The 20881-nt window shown below is 39.2% G+C and overlaps 1 protein-coding gene across 1 annotated transcript in view; it reads left to right on the top strand.

Annotated features, from left to right (window-relative positions):
- The window catches only part of tenm1 (teneurin transmembrane protein 1), a 199075-nt gene that overhangs the window by 130870 nt on the left and 47324 nt on the right, over positions 1–20881 (top strand). Inside the window, 1 exon segment of the mRNA XM_063876353.1 lies at positions 7949–8181. Coding sequence (XP_063732423.1) covers positions 7949–8181 — 233 coding nt within the window.

Below are 20881 nucleotides of genomic sequence, written 5' to 3' on the forward strand. Positions count from 1 at the left end.
TATCTCCAGCATGCCAAAGTTTCAAACCATGCAAAAAGGATAACCTGGCTTTGTGGGTGGGTGTGTACATATGTCTGCAAGTGTGAAAATGCAAATGTGCCTGAGATGCACAAGGCGTGATAAAATGTCTTCTGTATAGCCTAAACCAGTGATTTCCAACCAGTGCTACTTGTACCTCTGGGCGTACTTCAGCAGATGCCAGGGGGGAAGATGTGCAGAGATTGTGGAGTAGCTCAACTAATTACATGAAATAGAAACCAAGCTAGATAAATGTAGCCAGCCAGGGTAAGCTTTCCAACACACACACACACACACACACACACACACACACACACACACACACACACACACACACACACACACACACACACACACACACACACACACACACACACACACACACACACACACTGAATGTCTTTCTGAGTGGATGAAAACCGGTTGGCATGCCTGAACAACTTGAAGCAGCTGGGTAAAAGTAATAGACGGATGTTAGCTAATAATGCTAATATTAAAAACAGTTTAAACAGTTAGCTTAAAGTGTGGATACATTATTGAAATAGATATCTTTCAGGTAAACAGTTAAAGAAAAGATTAAATATATGGATAAACAATTGAATATGAATGCATGGATTATAGTTAATAGCAAACATTGCGTGTGGTGTGGTGAACAGCCAGTTACATTTTGTACTATGGTTACCTTCTCTGTTAGCTTGCGCCGCTACATACAGCTGTCATCTGATTGATTGTGCATCAAAATGTCAGCGGAAGCTAGGTCAAAGTTGAAATAAATTGAACTTTGAGCGCAGCACTCTCCATAGAAACACAACGACAACGCTTTACGGCATATCATGTGAACGCAGCTTAAAAGTAAAAGTGTTGAAAATACAGTAGTTAACTTATGCCAAGTTCACACTGCACGATTGTTAGACCAATCGGCCGCTCCCAGACGGATTTTGGAGCTCGGGGATGAATCGGCGCTAAATCGGCGCTCAGAAGTCGGCGTTTGATCGTTATGTGTGAACTGCTCATTAAAGGCACAGTGAGTAGAAGTTTGCCTGACCTCCCGGACTTTACAAGGGTTAAGGTTCTCATAGCGAATGAAAGGAATCCTAGATTTGCTATTGAGTTACACCTTGCTATATTTGCAATTTTCCAGACCTTTACCCAACAAAGCATTTTATTTCATCCTATTGGATATTTTCTTAAGATCTGGCACCTTGTCTCTACGTTACCACCAAGATCGACACCCAGAAACTTCCTGAGCAAAAGTGGGGGGAAAAAAGAGACAATTCAGACAGAAGCTTTGAGGATCTTAGACACCTCCACACACTGTTAGTGGCACTTATAAGATGATTGAGAGTCATTATTTTGTACGAGGTTAGTCATTTTTTTCAATTCTACTCGTGAATTCTCAAGTAATGGCTAGACACCTACATCCTGCCACTTTAAGTAAAATCCTCACTTCAATGAAGAAGTTATTTTAACAACTATTATATCCCTTTTATATAAGGAGGATCACACCTGGAAGATGACAGCTGGTGTCAGTGAAGGTACTGGGTGCGGCAGTGGGTGTTCCTCAGATAAGGTTAGGAAACAAAGATGTTAGGCGAGGAAGTAGATTCTTCTTAAGGCACTTAAGATACCCTTTTCTCACCCTGGAGCTTTCTGCTTTAGTTCCTGCTTCCTCTTTTTTGCCGCACCAGCTTTTTACTCTTAGCAGCCTGTTAGTGTTCCTCTTTTTATTCTATACTATTGTTCTCTAAAGTCAAATGCATTAATTATTCATCCAGATTCAGCATTCAAGGCTTTTCACTCCACATTCTTTTCCAGCAAAGTGCCTATCAGCCTACGGGGCTACAAAACAAGGTGTTCTCCTGGTGGATACAATATGGGATGTACTCACTGTAAAAACCACAGTCTATTTTTCCTCTTTGAGAGCTGGAGCGAGGAGTAGAGCAAACAGTGGGGGAGCCCAGACGGTTGATTCGGATAGACAGTCAGAAACAAAATCAGTTCCGATCACTCTTTTGTTATTTTAAGTGGGGGAAAAAAATATATTTTGGTTTCGTATTTGTTATTGTTCATTTCCCTTCCACTGGATGACTGTATTTTGGATCTGTGAGCATCTAATTGAGAACAAAAGACAAGTAAAATCTTTTGTTATCGGTTATATGCACCATGATTTGCTCGTGGCGGCTTCAAGAGGCCCAACAAATATGATATTCTGCGCGGAGCATTGGCACACTTTGAAACTCTGTGAACAAGTCTCTTAGGATCGAGTTTAAATTATGTATGTGCAGTTCAGTGCAGAGCTCTGTAAACAGTTATGCACTTAATGGACTAGATGACTGACAGCAACCTCGCCTATGTGCCAGTGTTTTCTTTTTTCTCAGTTAGGAGAAGGTTCTGGACAAAATCTAAAGTGAGTTTTCTCTTCTGGGAGTTAGGGTTGCGGGGGCAGAAGAGTCTTAGAGTGTACAACTGCTGAGAATGAAAAAATGATAAGGAATGTATTTATTTTTGTATTCATTTATTTGCATTTTAAGTAAATTATTTGGTTACAAAGCATACATTACAAATGTAACACTTGGATACATTAAACAACTACATAACAATCCACAAATAAGACAAATAGAAGAAAGAAAAAGGGAATAAAGAGAAGACATAAACAAAAAAACTAATAACTGTCTGGTGGCCATATACTGGGATTTGCTCCCCATGCGGTGGATAAAAGAGCTCTCTTTTAAGCTCTCCAGGTTCGATGCCGGCCTGAGTTCCTTTGCCTTGTGTCATCTCACTGTCACTGTATTAAAGGCAATGGTTGCCCAAAAAGTTCTTTAAATAAAATAAATAATAATAACTTATAACCTAATAATGATAAGGGCTGTATTTAAACATCAGCATGTCATTGGTTAGGGCTGATAAAGGCTTTCAAATAATATAAGGCTGCCAGAGAATAACATTCCATTAAATATGTTACATAAAAATAAAGATGGCTTGTTCTTATTTTGCCCAGTACATTTTAAGATTTTGAAAAGCGTGGTGTTTTAAGTCTGCATTTGCCAGTGGGCGAATGTTAATTTCTACTTCTGGAGAAACTTGATGCTCTCTGCAAGTAGGCGGGAAAAAACATGTGCCTATATCAGAATTGGCCATCGGCAAAAAATGAGTTGGAAACGAAACTCTGATATATGCAAAAATTATTTGATCATACATCCTTAAAAAATGACTACAATCGATTTGTAACCAGCGGGTAAATGTTAAGTTACAATGAAAAAGGTCTGTAGGTCCGCAGAAGCATGACACAAGAGAATTTACCTTTGTTTTATTGAAAAAAGAAGCAAAGTGTTTTTGAGTTTAACGGCAGAAAACTTTAGACCATATATTGGATTTCACTCTGTTAAGTAATGCCTTGGATCTTGGTTAGTTACAAAGTACAAATTCTCAAAGTTTCACTCATTTATTATAAGTATAACATGTATTTAAACAAAGGAGGCCATTGAGAGCATGTTTTTTTGTTTTTTTTCAAGGACAGCCTTCTCTAGGTCTCAATCATACACCACAATAACCTGACAATATCAACATGTTTATTCTGTGATAAATGAACAGCAATCAATACGTACCGAGTTGCCGCTCCTCCTACACAGTACAACATACAGTTCATGGTCAATGGAAGGGTAAATGAAGTCAGTTGTTCATAGTGTTTCTAAAGCCTCAGGCTTACACTCAGGACAAAAGACAGTTTTATTAACGCATTATGAAAAGAACAGTACTGTGGCCTGTTCTCACCACAACATACGGTATTGTGGAGCCTTACGCTGAAATCTTTTGTCCACTCGTACCTCTCATAAAGTAACAATAGCAGCTAGAACAATAGACAATTGTGTGTCCATGTGCCTCATTTGGCTTAGGACGACTATAAATACATGAACACTGCTGGGCTTCATTGTGGTTCTGGACCTTTTGTTGCATGTTTTCCACTCTTCCTGTTATTGCCTCTTCCAGTTTCCTCAAGTTTAGTTTGCCTATTACTTTTCTGGACTGTGTTCCGTAGTAGAAAAAGATACAAGATTTAGCATTAGGGTCAACAATTTAAAACAATCACAGGGTTTTGTCTAAACTGGGGAACTGCGGTTCTGCCCTCGTACTAAAATGCTGATCCCCCCCCCCAAAAATGTTAAAGTGATACCAGAAAACAATATTTATGTTTGTTAAAAACGGTATAATTACTCCAAAAATATGAAAATTGTATCAAATAGACAACAGACGGCATGGACAGCTTTGTTTCTACAGAGCTCTGAATAAATAGGGGATGGATGTCCGGTCAGTCTGCCGGTGGACAAGTGGCAGGCAGCAGGCTCACACTGAAACTGATTTCTGAATCAGATCGTTTATTTTACTGTCCTTTTTACTGTAGAGGAAGTAAAGAAACTGTAACTCAAGATGCATTTGTTGTTTGAGGTGCAATATATGACTCAGCAGCTTTAAGACATGATGAAACTATTATTTTGGCCTGAGGGGCGTTAGCGCTAGGAAAACCCCTGGCATATACCGTGTTGGAAGAAGTAATCAGGTCCTTTACTTCAGTAGAAGTACAAATACATGGTTTTTAAAAACTCCACCACCAGTAAAAGTTCTGAATGCAAGATGTTACTTAAAAGTTAAAAAAAGCATTAGCATTGAATAGTACTCAAAGAACGAAAAGTAAAAGTACTTATTCTGTACAAAGATCCAATTCAGAAGTACAGAAGTATTATCAGCTACATTTATTTCAAGTATTAAAAGTACTCGTTATGCAGAATGGATGTAATTGCAGTATTTTATTATTATATTTTGTATTTTATCCTGTTTTATAGATATGAGAGTATTGTAATATTGTAGTTAGACAATGTGAACCAAATTAAGATTCTTCAAATATTGTGATGATTAGAAGTACAGTACTGCGTTGTACCATACCAGCCTATCATTTGTTTTTATATGTACAAATGACCTGGAAACTGAGAGTGAAGTAAAAACACCTATGTTTGCATCTGAAATGTAGTGGAGTAGAAGTAGAACGTATTTTTACTTAAGTAAAGTACAAATACGTCCAAAAGGTACTTAAGGAAAATACCATAGTAAATGTTCTTAGTTATGTTCCACCACTGCACATATAATAAAACATGAAAATCTTAAACGGAAAGACGTACAACTTATACGCCGCACCCATTCTCAGTATGCATCTCTCGACTCAGACAGTGGTATCATGTCACAGAAATATTGTATGAGGATGCAGCTTTTGACAGGGTTTATGAATGCATGAATTATGCTGTTATATAGTATGCACATGCATTTATCCACAAGGGTCCTTATCTCTGCCAGACATGTGGAATTATCTGTGCTGACCAACATGTGACCAGCACTTTAAAATCCTACCTCAAACGACAGCATTTTCCTGGCATTACTATTAGCATTGTAGCTTACCCTACAGTACCGCTGCTTTTGTCCTAATACTAAAGAGGAGATTTACAGAGGCACACACTACCTTGAACTTCCCCTGACATTAAGCTCTCTTTTATTTCCTTATCAAATAAAAGAAAATCATTATAAATGAGATTAAACGTGTACTTCTTCACAGTTTCAAGTTATGACATCACTATTCTCACGTAAAGCACAAGACAAAAGTCATGTAAGTAGGAAGTTAAACGGATTTCATTTTGAATACATGATGCTTTATGGCTGAGTTAGAGAGATGCACCCTAATGATAAGTTAATGTTCTCCTTGACTAGGGCTTCATATTCAAGGTTGCTTAAAAACTGCCATTAAGTCAGTGCAGTATACAGTCCGTTCTTTGGGTATACGAGGAATGAAGAAAAGGTCCAGAACAACATTAGGCTTTGTGATCCAGGGGCACTATTTTTCTTTTTTACAAGGTTACTGCTTCTGTAAAGGATGCTTTAGAGATGTTAAGGTAGAGATGCATGATTTATATTGGGTACTTAATGTTATTATGTACTATTCCGTTAATTCAACTACAGCCGATAAATGAACGGCCGATAATTGGGAGCCAAATTGCTTTCATTGACTAAACAAGTGGAACAAATACTCCTGGTAAAGTAGGACTGTATGCACCTTGAGAGATCCGCCAAAAAAAACAAGAAGACAGCACACTAAAAACCTGAAAGCCAAAGAAGCAGTCAAATGTTATGGACATTTTATATATAGCTTAAGAGCTAAAAAAACAAAACTGCATATGATTTTTTGTTGTTGTGCTTCACTAGAAAAAAACATGTTTGAGTCCGAACTGTTTTTATTTTATTTAATCATTCGAGTCACTTTCGAACTGTACAGAGAGACCTGCTGAGTTTAAGTTCATGTTGCAACTGGTTCTAAGCAAATGGAGCAGCGTAACTAAAAGCCCCGAACTAAACGCCAGAAGCTGATAGGTTCTCTTACTTTTTCTGACAAATATGATGGAAGAGCACCAAGAACAGTCTTGTGAATAAGGATGTGCCACTGGGTTTTTTTATGGGTGGTCAGACCAGACCCTCCAACCCGAGCATGAACAAGGCACAATGATGCTCAAGGGTTTAAAGATTTGTATTGAACATCAGTGCCTTGTGGTAGACGGTATCCAGAGAGTGTAGGAATGTAGAAGATGCATTAACCTTAGTCTGGCACAGACAGAAAGGTTGCAGCAAATCTTTTGTCTCTCTGGCCTTGAAATAAAAGCATTTTTTCAACCAGTTGTTGAATATGGGTCTGAAAGGCGGGAGTTGTTTAGTTTGTAACAGTAGTGATGTACAATTGTGTTTAGGTTCTGCATAAAATACAGGTTATGAACTTATTTTTAAATAAAAAAGAGTGAAACGATCATCATTATCGGCCATGATAAGCAGATGATTATCAGTAATCAGATGAAAAAAATCCATATCATCCCTAGCTTTAGGGGGTATTTTGTTACTCAAACAAAATGTGACAAAATGCGTGTTTTTTTTCTCGTATTACTTTGAATTTGTGTTGAAAATTGGCTCAGGTTGGCTCTGCTGAATTGGATTATTAGTTAGCAGTGACATCCAAGGAACACATCAATCTTTGGCTGAATACTTCATAGCCCCATTACATTTTTTTTCTTAACAAACATGCTGATACAAAATGCTGAAAATCGGATTATCTCTGTGGGCATCTGTGCCATTTAAATTGGAAGACATTAGTCTTCCAGCACAGGCACACATTTACTGCCAGAGTCTCGCGTAGGAATGCTTTTCACTGGGACGCCCTGATTGCCTCTAAACATGTTTTACTTCAATCGATGTTGTTGTCTAGTCATGATGAATGATGTCTGTTATTATTTCCTAAACTGTGTCACTTTGGGTTATTCAGTAAGAAAACAATATGTTTTTGTGAAAACTAAACTAAATGCTCTTTTGAATGCCACTGGAAAAAATACTTGCACTTTCAAAAGATGAGTCAGAATCAGGTTTAGGAGCAAATAGTACTATTATAAAACAATTTAAAATTATTTATTTATTATTTATTTTTTATTAGAAGCACCGTTTAAATGTATCAATACAAAAGATAAAGTGAGTTCAACCAGAAACTAAAAAACATGATTTATAAAATAATACTTTTATATTATACCATCATTTAAGGTGGGGGAGCTGTGCAGTTTTAACAGCGATGATACTGAACAAACATGTGGACAATAAACAAGTGGATGTGCAAGATTAGAGAATGAAAGAAGAGAACGTGTTAGAGAATTCTAGAATTATTATTAAAAACTATGTAAAATATAGAAAAATGAAATCTTTATAAGAAATTAAATAAATAAGTATTACAGTTTATAAGAATAATTCTAGAAATCAATCCATGTGTAATGTAAGAGCTGTGTAGTTTGGAATACACAGTATATTAGAGTTTTTGGCAATATGTATCTCCATTAACTCCATACTCTTTCTCTACTAGCACCAGCCCTGCTCATAAGTATTACCTGGCCATGGATCCGATGGGGGAGGTTCTTTACGTGTCGGACACGAGCAGCCGCAGAGTGTACCGGGTCAGGAACCTGGGGCAGCCAAAAGACCCCTCTCGTAACCTGGAGGTGGTGGCCGGGACAGGGGAGCAGTGTCTACCTTTTGACCAGAGCCACTGTGGAGAGGGCAGGAAGGCCGCTGACGCTGCACTCAATAACCCTCGAGGTAGGAGCCTATACATTTACGGTAAAAAAAACACGCTTTCTCTGACAGCTCACAGCTATTACACACTGTCGCTGTGAGCTTAGATTGCATTAATCACCCCTCCAACACATCAGCATTTACTGATTCTTGGTCTGTGGCTATTTTTCTGAGAGCAGCTCATCCCACCAACATTTGGAATTTATATCCTTATTTCATGAGAAAAGAATCTGGCAGTCAGCATGTATTTCATCACATCTAATCATTTCATACTTGGCGTGCAATATGTTCAGAATCAGTATTGTAATCATCATGGGACACACACAAGCTGCTGTCACAATCTCATCAAAAGTCACTTTGATAATCCCAGATCTATCTTTCTCCTGGAAGTATTTGAAAAATGAAAATCCGCATGGGAGGGTGATTTATTTTTTGTGTCACACGGCAATATTGTGATATATTTAAATTGGTTTCATTAGCACATCCATCAGTCCTTGCTTTTCAGAATGCTTGGTTATGAAATATATAATGCTAGAGGATATATCTGCACCCATAAAGAACCAGTGTAAGCATAAAACTCCAAGCCAAAAGGATACATTTAGAAAAACATAGTTCAAGAAACATAGTGTTTTCTTCTCTGACAAAGAAGCACTTCATTAGTTAGTTAGCAGTATCTGTAGTATTTATGTTGCTGTCTTTATGGTAAGGTAGGATTCCTTTTATTAGCCTTTTTGTCATTGGGTTACTCCAACTTTCATATTACAACTTGTTTCTTTTCTTGTATTGTCGTGATTATGCTTTGCTTTTTTCTATCCTTATATCATTTGATACCAAGCTTTTCGAAGGGACCCACTCTAATGGTATGGAGGTAGCAATGGACAAAGGCAATGGTGAACCCTAGGTTCAATCTTTATTTTAAAGGGACCCTTTAATGCAGGGGTGTCCAAACTTTTTTCACCGAGGGCCACATACAGAAAAATATACGGAGAGCTGGGCCACTTATAGAGGTGAATATTGTCTCGAAAGTGAAGTTATAAGTTAGCAAAACAAATCAAATGTAAGTGAATAATGCACAATACTGAAAACGCTTTCAGAAAAAAACAGCCTACATCCCATCTGTGTTTTGGGTTTCATTTATTTTGTTGGCAGCTCATTCCTTAAAACAGAAGCCTCAGATTGCTGATAATAAGAGTAGATATGAAGGTTCAATATCAAGCTTGTTATAGAAATAAGTGATTGTTTTTTTTTTATCAACTAAGATTAGTTAGAAAATGTTTTACATTTTAAATGACTACATTTATTTGAAATTGGGCTCATTAATAGATTTGAGAAGTACAATATAAGACAAGCAAAAGTTTAATTTGTGGGCCATATTGCATTATACTTTAGAATTTGCAGAGGGCCGATTCAAAATGGCCTGCGGGCCTCATTTGGCCCCCGGGCCATAGTTTGGACACCCCTGCTTAAATGATTTTTGGGGTTTTTACCTTTCCTGTATTCTGGTATATCGTTTTTTGTGCATGTAAATGGTACACATAGATTGAAATCCCCAAATCCCCCTGCCTTTGTTTACTTCACTGACATAGTGACATCACTATGTAACACTTGCGACACATTGTACGGAATATGCCAAGGGGCGGGACATCTGCAATCCGTTGATAAAGACCTTTTCAAACCTTGAAGCATGTAAACATGTCACAGTAGAGGCAAGAAATGCAAATATGAAACCTGGAATAGACCCTAATATGCCTTAATTATTTGCTGTTAATGATAAAAAATACACACAAAATCAGAGTAAAACAAAAAACTGATAAAACTAAGTGTACTATAAATAGAACTGAAACAAGCCCACAGAACTGGCAAAGACTAATAGCAAAGTGTGTACATATTGTCTGCCTTTATCACCTTACTGCAGGATTATATATGCTACACTGGCCAGCCGATGGTAAATTGCAGGGGAGAGAAGACATTATTCTTCTTAAAAAGGTGTGGCTGTAGCAGAATGGTGCAGTCCAATTATCCCAGGCCATCTCCTGCAGCTGCTCAGTCTTTAGCAAGAAGAAGATTGGCTACAGGACACTGACAGGAAGTTGTGAGCTCTTTACATCAACACCTAACTGAATTTACCTTGAATGCATGCACTCAATCTAGGAAAAAAAGTGGGCCTAAACATGTGCCTGTGTATCTGGATGTTAACTAAAGAGCTGAAGGAAATCAACTTTAACATGCCTCGGGGCGGTCGCCACAGGGTGGATGCTGTTTTATATGAATTAAAAAACCTGTAGATGGCCTTGTTCAGAACAATTATTTAATTCTGAATTGACTCCCCACATTGTAACTGCGCATAAATGATTAATTTTCAGATAACAGACAGAGTGAACTAATGTTTTATTTTCTCAGACAAAAGATAATTGCCATACAACTCCATTGTGATTAGATTTATTCACTAAATTATAATGCTGATTTGTCTTTCCCTGTAAAATGTAACTATGTTTATATAGGACATCAGTTTTCTGAAGCGTAATCCCTGCACACAATTTAATGATATGACTGGTTTCTGTGTTATGTTTTCACTAAAGAGAAAATCATTAAAATCGCTGGTTCTCATAACATTTGTGAAATGGCACTTTCACAGTAAGCCCTCATATATTCAAATATGCTGGGTATTAAAAATGATGCTTAATTGGTTTAAAGGCCCTACTGCGCTGTAACACAAAAACGCCGCCCCACATCCCTACGAGCAGTGTCAACACCAGCGAGGACAGATTGATGGATTCACGCTGGTTGTGCCCTGCCACCAGCATTATTTACATTTGAATTGATTAAACAAGGCAACGCTAATGTTCCAACTCTTTAGTCATCCAATTTAAGCGATTATTATTGTTGGTTGAAGGCAATTACTTTATTTATGTGATTTACCTTAATAATGAAAATAATAATTGTTTGAAAATGGCTGTTTACAAAAAGGAACGGTCTGCGTGACGTGCCAAAACACTGCTAAAGCTTTCCAACAGTAGACATTTTGCCAAGTCACAGCTGGAAAAACACAGGTGTAAACTTGTAAATGTGGCAGCAGTCCATTCAGGTGTTCTAGTTTCAGGACACTCGCAGTATTTACTGGGACACCGTATTGGAATGAAGCCATCATTAGTGTTACAAGCTGCACCTGTGCTATTCTTACAATAACAAAAAATACTCAACAGGCTGACTCCAATCCACATCCAGACAGAAATAGATTTTATTTGAGGCCGGTAGGAAAGGATTTCTGAACAAACTAAAGGAACATCGTCAGGAATCTTGACTTATCTTTGTTCGGGGTATTTCCCAAGTAACACAGATTTTTAGGAATGCATCATTTCATCTACATAACATCGCAAACATCGGGCATATCCTGCCTTAAAATGTTCCAGTAAAACTTGTCCATTCAATTGTTGGCTCAAGGCTGGATTACTGCAATTTCCTATAATCATGATGTCCCAAAGCATCCCTTGACATCCATTGACCCGTGTTTTGACAAAAACTGGGGGGAAAAGATCATATAACCCCCTTGTATAAGCTGCACTGCGCTTGATCTCGTATGAATTGGAATCTGATCCATACAGCTTCTGATTGACGCTCACATCACATCAGCTCACCTGTCATCATTCAGCCGTTTCAGCTAGTCGCCACGGTGAGCAGGGTTGTTGACAGATCACATGAAAGAAGCTCTGGTTTTAGAGGTAAAATGGCATGCTCAATCTCTGAAAGAAAGGTTGACAGCCAAAATGTGTGAATTTAAGGATGAGCAGACTGAGGGAAACACTTTTTTGTTCCGCTCTAGGGGCGAACGTGTCCAGTATGATTTTTAAGAATAAAACAGTAGCAACAATGAAGTGTGGTTACATAGAATACGACGCCAAACACCCATCTTGAGCAAGTCAATCTTCTAAAACGGAGTTAAGTACAACAAAGCTGGAACCAGTTGACGTCGCCATATCAATGCCACAGCAGAATAAGTGTAAAATCCATGATAAAGCAAGAGCAACGGAGGCTTAACTGAGAGAAGCATGAGTCCTGGATAACCACAAGGAGCTCTTTTTGGACTCTGAACTAATGAAACAGTGTGTGAGTGACGTGATAGAGGCCATGCCAGAAGGAAAAGCAAAATAGATGAAATGCAAGAGAAAATAAATCAGATACTTCTCTCAGGTTTCTCTGCTTCAAGACGCACAAGAGATCCTTGCTAAAGATTTGCTTCAGCAACTTTGTGATGGCATAAAAAAGGAACAATTCATCTCACTTGTCACGGATGAATCAGCATGTACGGAGCACCTTTATGACAGAGAGAGAGAGTGGTGCAGCGCTTAGAAACTCACCACCACGGTTTGATATATCACTGTATAATGTTTCTGTGTGCGCCTCTGGGGGAAATGTACTCAGAAGTCACGACAACTCTGTGATGAGACACATTTCTGACAAAGGTCGGCGCAACTTTTGATGATTTTTCTCCCACACAACAATGTCAGGAGGCTCAGCAGAGACAGATAGCTTTTTCGGCCCATTCTCACAGAGCTTTAAACCATTCTCTATTACCAACAAAATGCAGACTTAAAATGTGTTCCCTGAAAAATGAAAAGAAAAGGGTTGTTGTTGCATTTCTGACGGATATGACACCTCAACTCTAGGACTTTAAGGTCAAGCTTCAGGGAAGACACAACACAGTGACCTCATGTCTGTGGTGCATGCGTTTCAGAGGGCAGCTGGAGGTGTTTAAACATGACATACAGGACAAGAGGGCATGCTGCACTCCAAAGTTTTTGGAGCAAACCAAAAGCAAAGAAAACCTGCTGAGTTCCTGGAGTAGCTTATCTAAAATGTCCAAAGCCCCTTTGAGGACTCTTGCTTGGGAAAACAAAGTTCCACAGTGCATTGAAAACCCGTTTTGTTGTCAGAAATGTCACCGAATTCTAGATTTATGGACGGAGATTCGGTCCCAGCTGCTCTGCTATCTTGAATTACTCGGGAAAAAACTGTTGCTGCTGGAAGCTCACTCTGACCCTGTCACTTCCTGGTCAATATAATCCCGAAATGTGTTTTTCGTTTCAAAATGACATCCTCCCTACGTTTGCTTCCACATACTTCTGTGACTCAGCCTTTCTCAAAATGAGAAAATCATTCTTAATCAAACTCACAAATGAATATTCTCCACCTATCACTCCTTTCTTTTCTTCATAGTTACAAAAAACCTTTTCTAAAAGCTACGATATATCTGAAATCGACATGGCTCCTCATATCGTGCCTGTATTAAAATTCAAATAGTAAAACACTATGTTGTCATTCCCTCTCACACAGCGAAGTTTACTTTACTTTACCGTTAAGACTGATGGATATAATTTGACCCATTATGGTTGATGCAAAAAAGGTAACAAAACAGTCAGGGAGATGTCAGTCAAGCAGTGTCCACACACCCACACAGTTCTGCCAACTTCCCCCAACTTTAACAAGCATAAATGCCCGCAGCAGCTCAGTACACTTCTTCCTCCTATAAAATGACCAAGAATTGCACCATTGGAAATCCAGAGGGATGATGTTTGTTGATGTAATTTGAGGAAACTGTGAGTACAAATTGGTAATAGCTGGCCACAAGATAGAAATGCAGTACTAATTTCACTTGACCTTTGATTTAAAATAACATTAACAGCCTGACTAATATTGTAAGAATGGCTTACTTTGATTTACAGAAGAATATGGCACTTGTAGGCACTAAACTACAACCAAAATCTGCTTGTCGTAATAAACTTCTCTAAAAGGGAGAAATCTGCAGATTCAGCTTTGATTCCCTTCCAGCTTAAGCCCAGTTCAAGCTATTTGAATCATTGCACATATATTTGAGACATTAAGCCCAGAGTGTCGATTTAAAGCGGTTAATCACTGTACCCTTAGTTATTAGCTGACAGGAGTGGATTCCAGCAATTTGTCTTCGCTGCAGTACTACATTTTAATTTCCTCTCGACACCCCCTGCCTTTTAGCCAGAACAAGTCTCACTGGATTTTTGTGACTTCTGTCATCAATAAAGCACTGTCACCCACAGAGAATATTGAGCTAGGGAGGGTTTTTCTTTGCCTTTGCACTCATCTGAACTAGCATAAAACTGGGTCTACTCAAAGTGCAACAGTTTGGAAACTGACACCAACAGCAACATGGCTAAACTGTCAAGACATGGACACTGTTTCATTCGGCTGTATACTTAATTATTTAGATATTTTCCTTACATACAGTGTATTCAACAATTTTGCACGGATTTGTAATGGTTTGAATTACAAACAACTCTTTACCTGACGACACCAATACTGCAACCGCAACTTCAAATATATATTGGTTCATTGGAAATAATGATATAAAATAGTTTGATGCAACTTGTGCATTGTATTGTTCATTTTATATCAGTAAGCACCAAAATCAATGTTTGTAATATAGCCAGTTAGTACCATACATGCTCATGTTTTGCCCATAACTGGTAAGAATACATTTGATAATGTTTTTTAAAGAACATTCTGTTGTGTCTCTCTGTTTGTGTGGTATCCTATATTCCAGTTACAGTAGAGGAACACTTTGTTGTTCCTGTATATATGCTGCAACCTTAAAATAATCATAAATATATATTTTTTAGTGCTTTCTGAATTTATTTATTTGAAGCTTTATTTATAAAAGAGTCAAAAAAATAAAATGTTGTTAGCTAGTGATGTAACAATACTACGACGACAATACTGCCATGTCATTAACTCCTTTAGTTATATTTAGAGCATGGGGTAGTGGTGAACTTCAACCCCTTGTGGCTGACATTAGTATTAAAAATAAAAATACAAAGGCAAATAAAACCTACAAAAAATGTTTTCTTGCCCCTGGCACTTCTTACTTTTCCTAATTCACTTCTGAACAAAATGAACTTCGCCATTACTCTGGCGAAACATTTTTCACATGTTTACAAATCAAAGAAAATCACTTTTTTTTCCAGATCACACTTTTAAAATGGATCACCACACGTTCATATTTGTAATAGTTGTGAAGTTTCATGCTTATAATTCATCGTAGATATAATTCCTTTTGGTTTAACATTTAATTTACAGAATATTCTGTAAATATCTGACTCATTCCAGTGAATATCAATGAGAAAAAAGGGGGGCGAATTGAGCACAATGCAGAGGAAGAGAGAGCAATATTACCTATCATCCATCAATGTCTTGCAGATGTCTATAAATTGGGTAGTGAGTTATGGTAGGAGTTAGTGATAATTACTATTAATCATAATTTAACTACTTTTCAACTGCTTAGGCTGAACAAAAACATGAAGTCCGTAGCTCTGATTGCCATGTGTCACCGAACTCACCAGAGATGCAATCAATCTTGCATCCAGAGTTATCACACACACGAACAATGGAACAAAAACATGCTTAGATGTATGTGGCTCAGGAGATAAATGGACCTTTAATCAATCAGGGTCAGTGATTTCATCTCCATCCTTTTCAAACAACATGTCGAAGCGTCCTTGCGCACGTTAACCATAACATTATTTTCCTTGGTATGTATATGGCATTGAAGTTTCTTTGGATAAAGGCTTCAGCTGAATGATACGTAATAATGAAAATAATATGTTTGACAGATGGTTTTGCTTGAGGTCATTATATGGATTTTATGTATTGAGGGCTGGGAAGGCTTTAATAGCAGTAGATTGGTCTTGTGTGGGCTACCTCTGCACAAACAGCTTGTGCAGCCAGGAAGGAGAAATAATCTGCTCGCTGCCCTCAACAATCACACCCACACACCTGGCCACCTTTAGTCCCCGGGTCACACGGGACATTAAGCGGTGGAGCTGTCAATCAAGCTACACCCACAGTCCTGCGCGGCCTCTTCTGTCTGTCACTCTCAGCGCGTGCCTGCAACGTCGGAAGTCAGACAGCCAGTCGATATGAAGCTGAGTAAACAAATATAGCGCACGAGTGTCCCTGTTCTTCAAATGCCACCGGATTTTTAAACACAAATCGGTTCCAACACTTCATAGCAGAACTTTTTATTACCCCTAACTTCCTGAGTTCATACCGATAAGAGAGGGAAAGGATGATGAAAAGCAAAGGCAGATGATAAGAGAAAAACCAGATTGGAGCTGATTCCTGCTTCAATCTGACAGATGATCTGAAGACTGTTATTCTCAGGCTGCGTGCCCCCTTCTACCTCAGAACATGCTCTATCTCTGTCTTTGTACAGTAATAGAATATTCTGTCCCCAGACTCCTCCTGTTCCCGCCCGCTCAGGTATTTTATACTCTTTGACTCGCTGCACTTCACAGACTCTTCCGTGGTCATTGTGCTCCGAAAAACCAGCTCTTACAATGGCCCTGGAGATTTCTGCCCCTAGCTCCCTGTCATCCATCTGCCAAGGCCCACACTCTCCCTCCTCCCCTCACCCTCTTACCAATGATAATGAGTGGTAGACTTCACAGAGAAATATCTCTCGGTTACTTCTTTTCTTTTTTTTTGAAGCTGATTCTCTGCCATTGATCTTGTGTTATGTCCTTTGGTGAGCTTCTTCTGTAGCTCCAAATTAGAGCCTTCCTTCCTTCTTTTTTTTTTCCAACCTCGATGTCCCTTTTTCTTTCAGCAGTAAGCCCACTGCAACACACTATATCGGTACGCCACACCAAACAGTTGTTAACAAGTAATCCATAATTGTAATTCAGCGAGCGATGTTGCAGCACATTGCCAAATGTATAGTCACTCCATAGTGTAAACTGCAGGGATTATCTTGTGTCCTTCAAACAGTCACTTATGAATACAAGATCTAGGGCATTGTTTAGAGTTGGCTCCACATGCCTTACTGCAGTCAATTAGCTTGGTAAATAAAAGGCCTTGCTCCATTTAGGATGGATCCCATGTCTGACATGAAAGAGGCGTCGCTCCCTAAGGACCCGACAGCCTTGGCTCACATCTACGGGCCTCTTCTGTTCACAACTAGAAGGGGTACTTTCCGTAAACAATGGTTGCGTGTATGTAAAAATAACCGCGTCTGTGTTTCATGTGAATGTTTGGACAGAAGAGTTCAGACTCCAGTGATTGAGAGTGGTCTTGTTTGCCATGTGCAGGTCTTATCTGTTATTTGTTGACTAGTCCCACACAGTAAAGCTGATATCCACAGAGAGAAGTGTGTGTGGATGTATGTGTGCGCACATGGCAGTGTGAGTGCTTGTCAGTCTCTCCCTCCGACCCACAGGGGGCAGACTAATGCCCTTATCAGAAGCTGACATGCTGCCACCACATTCCTCCCTTTTGCCCCCGTCTGACTTTCTCTCCCCCCGTCTGCCTTTCTCTCCTCCTCCTCTTTCTTACACCCTCTTTCTCCCCGTCTCTCTTTTTCCTCACACAAACCCAACACAACACATTTGTCCCCATCTCACTCAGCTCTGCAGCTGTAAGGCATGCCATCTGAGTCGAGATAGCAGGGCCCGGGTCACAGAATGAAGCAGCAGGGTTTAAACCGGTTGCGGTTATTAGCATGTTGAACAGCTAGGGAGTTATGGGGGGGAAAAAAAGCCACAGCCAGGGGTAAATAAATACGCTTCACGTGGCAAAATCACCAACCTCAGACCACAACAGCCAGGCTTCATGCTGAACTGTATCTGTCTTGGCCGGCGGTTGACATTTAAGCAGCTTATGCGGATGAATATCTTCACACAAATTGCGCGCCGGTCTCATTTACAGAAATGGCTGGAAACATGGCAGTGTGCAGGGGAGCGTTTCCCAGTTTTGTTTCATCAGTGTGAATCAAGCATTCGATGCTGTCAGCAAGCCCGTACTCAAACCATTAACTCAGCAAACACCAGTCCCCTGCTTCCACTCCAGCAGTGGAGTCGTATGAGTGGTGGTGTCCTGCAATTGCACAGCTCTAATCACCACAGCCTGCGTTTCACTTTCTCTGGAATCTTCCACTTCCAGAAATGTATTCGCTGGCTGCTGCAGTGAAGTTGGAAGATCTCCTAGGGCTATGTAGCCATGATGCCAGCTGCTCTGTGTTATAACTTTGGAATGAATACGCCATTGTTATTCTACCTCTGGCTCCCATAGCATTTAGCACAGAATGATTGTGAGGAAGGGAGAGAGGGAGGGAGAGCAGATTAAATTGATAGAGAAATAGAGTGTGCTAGGATAGAGAGAGAAAGGGAGTGCAACAAAATAATGTGGAATTTAAGGAGAGAATGGAGGAAAAAAGGGGACAACAGAGTAAATGTAATGAAAAAAGATAGAGTGAGAAAGAGAACTCAGTGTTTTGCCTCTAAATCCTGCAGTGTGTAGCAGTCCCACACCTCATCTGCATATTAAACTGGCCCCGTGGCTGCCTTCTCTCTCAAAGGGTCAACTATCATTGTTTCTGTTGGTTTAAACAGAGCACTGCCTCACGAAACAAGGGCATCAGATAAGTCACACAGTTGTTTTTTACGCTCTTAGATTCCGTTTGTGTGTGAGCCACCGTGCATATGTGCGCACCATTTTTAACAGCCGGCTCCTGTATTTCATTTCACATTGACCGAGCTTTTGTCTTTGCCCCTGGACATTCCTGCATTAATGATACACACATGAATTAATCACACAGCAAGGCAAACAGCAGCATACTCTATGATAATGCAAATTAGAGCAACGCCATTGGGTCATGCTATTTCTACCACAGCTTGTTTTCTCGCTGCAGCATCCATGATAATTAGACGATCTGCAATCATTTCGTGCGACATGCATGCATCACCGAGCAGCCACAATAAGAAGTTGTGCCAGAGATTCATTTTCTTCCAACACTAATGCTGAGAATATAGCTGCCAGTGGCAAACCCCACAGGGCAAAAAATAAAAAATTAAACACAGCAAACAGCACGCAGGTACATCCACGACTTGTCCAGGCAGTGAGCAATTTGTACGTGATTGGAGAAAGAATTGCCGCGATGTGGCCGATGTCCTGTTTGCATATTTACTGCTGACTCCGTCACAGCCAAACCATCTGCAGTATGTGATGTAAGAGTTCCTGACAGAACTGCAATAATTTGACTCCCTACTATAGGTAACCTATTCGACTGTATTGCATTGTCACAGGAAGTCACTTTTGGTAAAGATTGCATACTGTACACTCAGTTTAGTGGAAACGTTCATATTCAAAATGCTCTGTTAATGCATGCTCTTGATTGTGTAAAGTTACTGTATCTATAAAACTGATAAAAGTGCCATATTCTCTAAACACACAATAAATTAAAGGTCCCCTATCATGCTACCTTTCAGGTCCATATGTGTATTTTATTGCTCCACTATGACATGTTTTCATGCTTCAATGTTGAAAAAGTGCTTTATTTTCCTCACACTGCCTGTACATAAAGTACTACTTTTCGCTCCGTCTGAAAATGCTCTGAAGAGCCCATGCCCCCACCTTTGCAAAAGCGCACTCTGCTTTGATTGGTTAGCTGGCGACTCTGTTGTGATTGGTCAACCGTTTAGAGATTTGTCAAATGTTCCACCCCTGAAAAAAACTGAAAAAAAAGGCATCGCTTGTTGTGCCGTACCAGTTGTCACAGTACCAGAAAAAGTGGAAGGTCCCCTTTAAGATTTTTTTATATTTTGAATTCGGTTTCCAAAATAAGTTTGCATTACTGATGATGCTGAGGTGAAAGAGCCTTGGCTTAAAGAGGCCCTATTAGGGGCTTTACTGTAGTGTGTTATTGTGTTTTTGTGCATGTAAATGTTCTGCTAAGACTAAAATCCCTGGGTTTCTCAGCTTGCCAGGAGAGCAAAGCTACTCTGTCCGCCAAAAATGAAATCATATCTGCTGTAGACTTTTTTTCGGGAAAGCTCTGTAAAAGTTCTGTTCAGCTCTATAACAAGGTCACAGTACTTCTTTGTTATCCTATCTTTTCAGAATTGGTACAGATGTTGTTGGTTTTCTTTCAAAAAACATCAAGTCTGAAATATAAGACAGCTGCTTCTTAAGGGTCAGGGACACAACAACACTGGACTTTCTGTTGACCTACATTACAGACTCATTAGATGTTGTGTTGTTGTTGTGCTGTGGTCAGATTCTGTCACAGCACTAAGTATAATTTCAAAAGATTAGTTGAAATCTATCAAATCTTTAAAACTGTGTACTTCAGATTTTTGACAATGATTTGGAAAAGCAATAAACTTCCTGGTAAAATAAACAATTCAATATATATTATATATAATAAATATTTCTACGATGATTTATTACTTATACATATTTCTAGCCATATGACATTTGGCTGATTGCAGTGATTTTTCTAGTGCTGCTTTCTGGCACTCAACTCATCTACTTGATGTATAACCAAACGTTCACTGGCTCGAGAGGACTAAACATAGTCTGACCAATGTCAACCGTTGCATTTTATTGGACATAGATCAGACTTTATTTAAACATTTTGAGTCAAAAATCTAAAAACCCGAAATGATTTTATTATCTAACCAAAAAGTGACAGCCTGAAAGCTGTGCTAGATTGATTACTGAATTGAGCCCAATGTCATGCAATGCCATGTGGCTTGATTTTCATTGTCCATATAAATGGATAAGACTTGTCTGGGGCTACTTAGGAAAACAGGGATCCATCTCAACAAGTAGCTGTACTACATCCTAATCAGCTTGGGTCATAGGAGGACGCTTAGATATTCTGGGAGGAAATAGTCAGCCTGCTGCCAAGATTTGCTAA

The sequence above is a fragment of the Eleginops maclovinus genome, chromosome 23 (genome assembly GCF_036324505.1).
Source record: "Eleginops maclovinus isolate JMC-PN-2008 ecotype Puerto Natales chromosome 23, JC_Emac_rtc_rv5, whole genome shotgun sequence".
Lineage (NCBI taxonomy): Eukaryota > Metazoa > Chordata > Actinopteri > Perciformes > Eleginopidae > Eleginops > Eleginops maclovinus.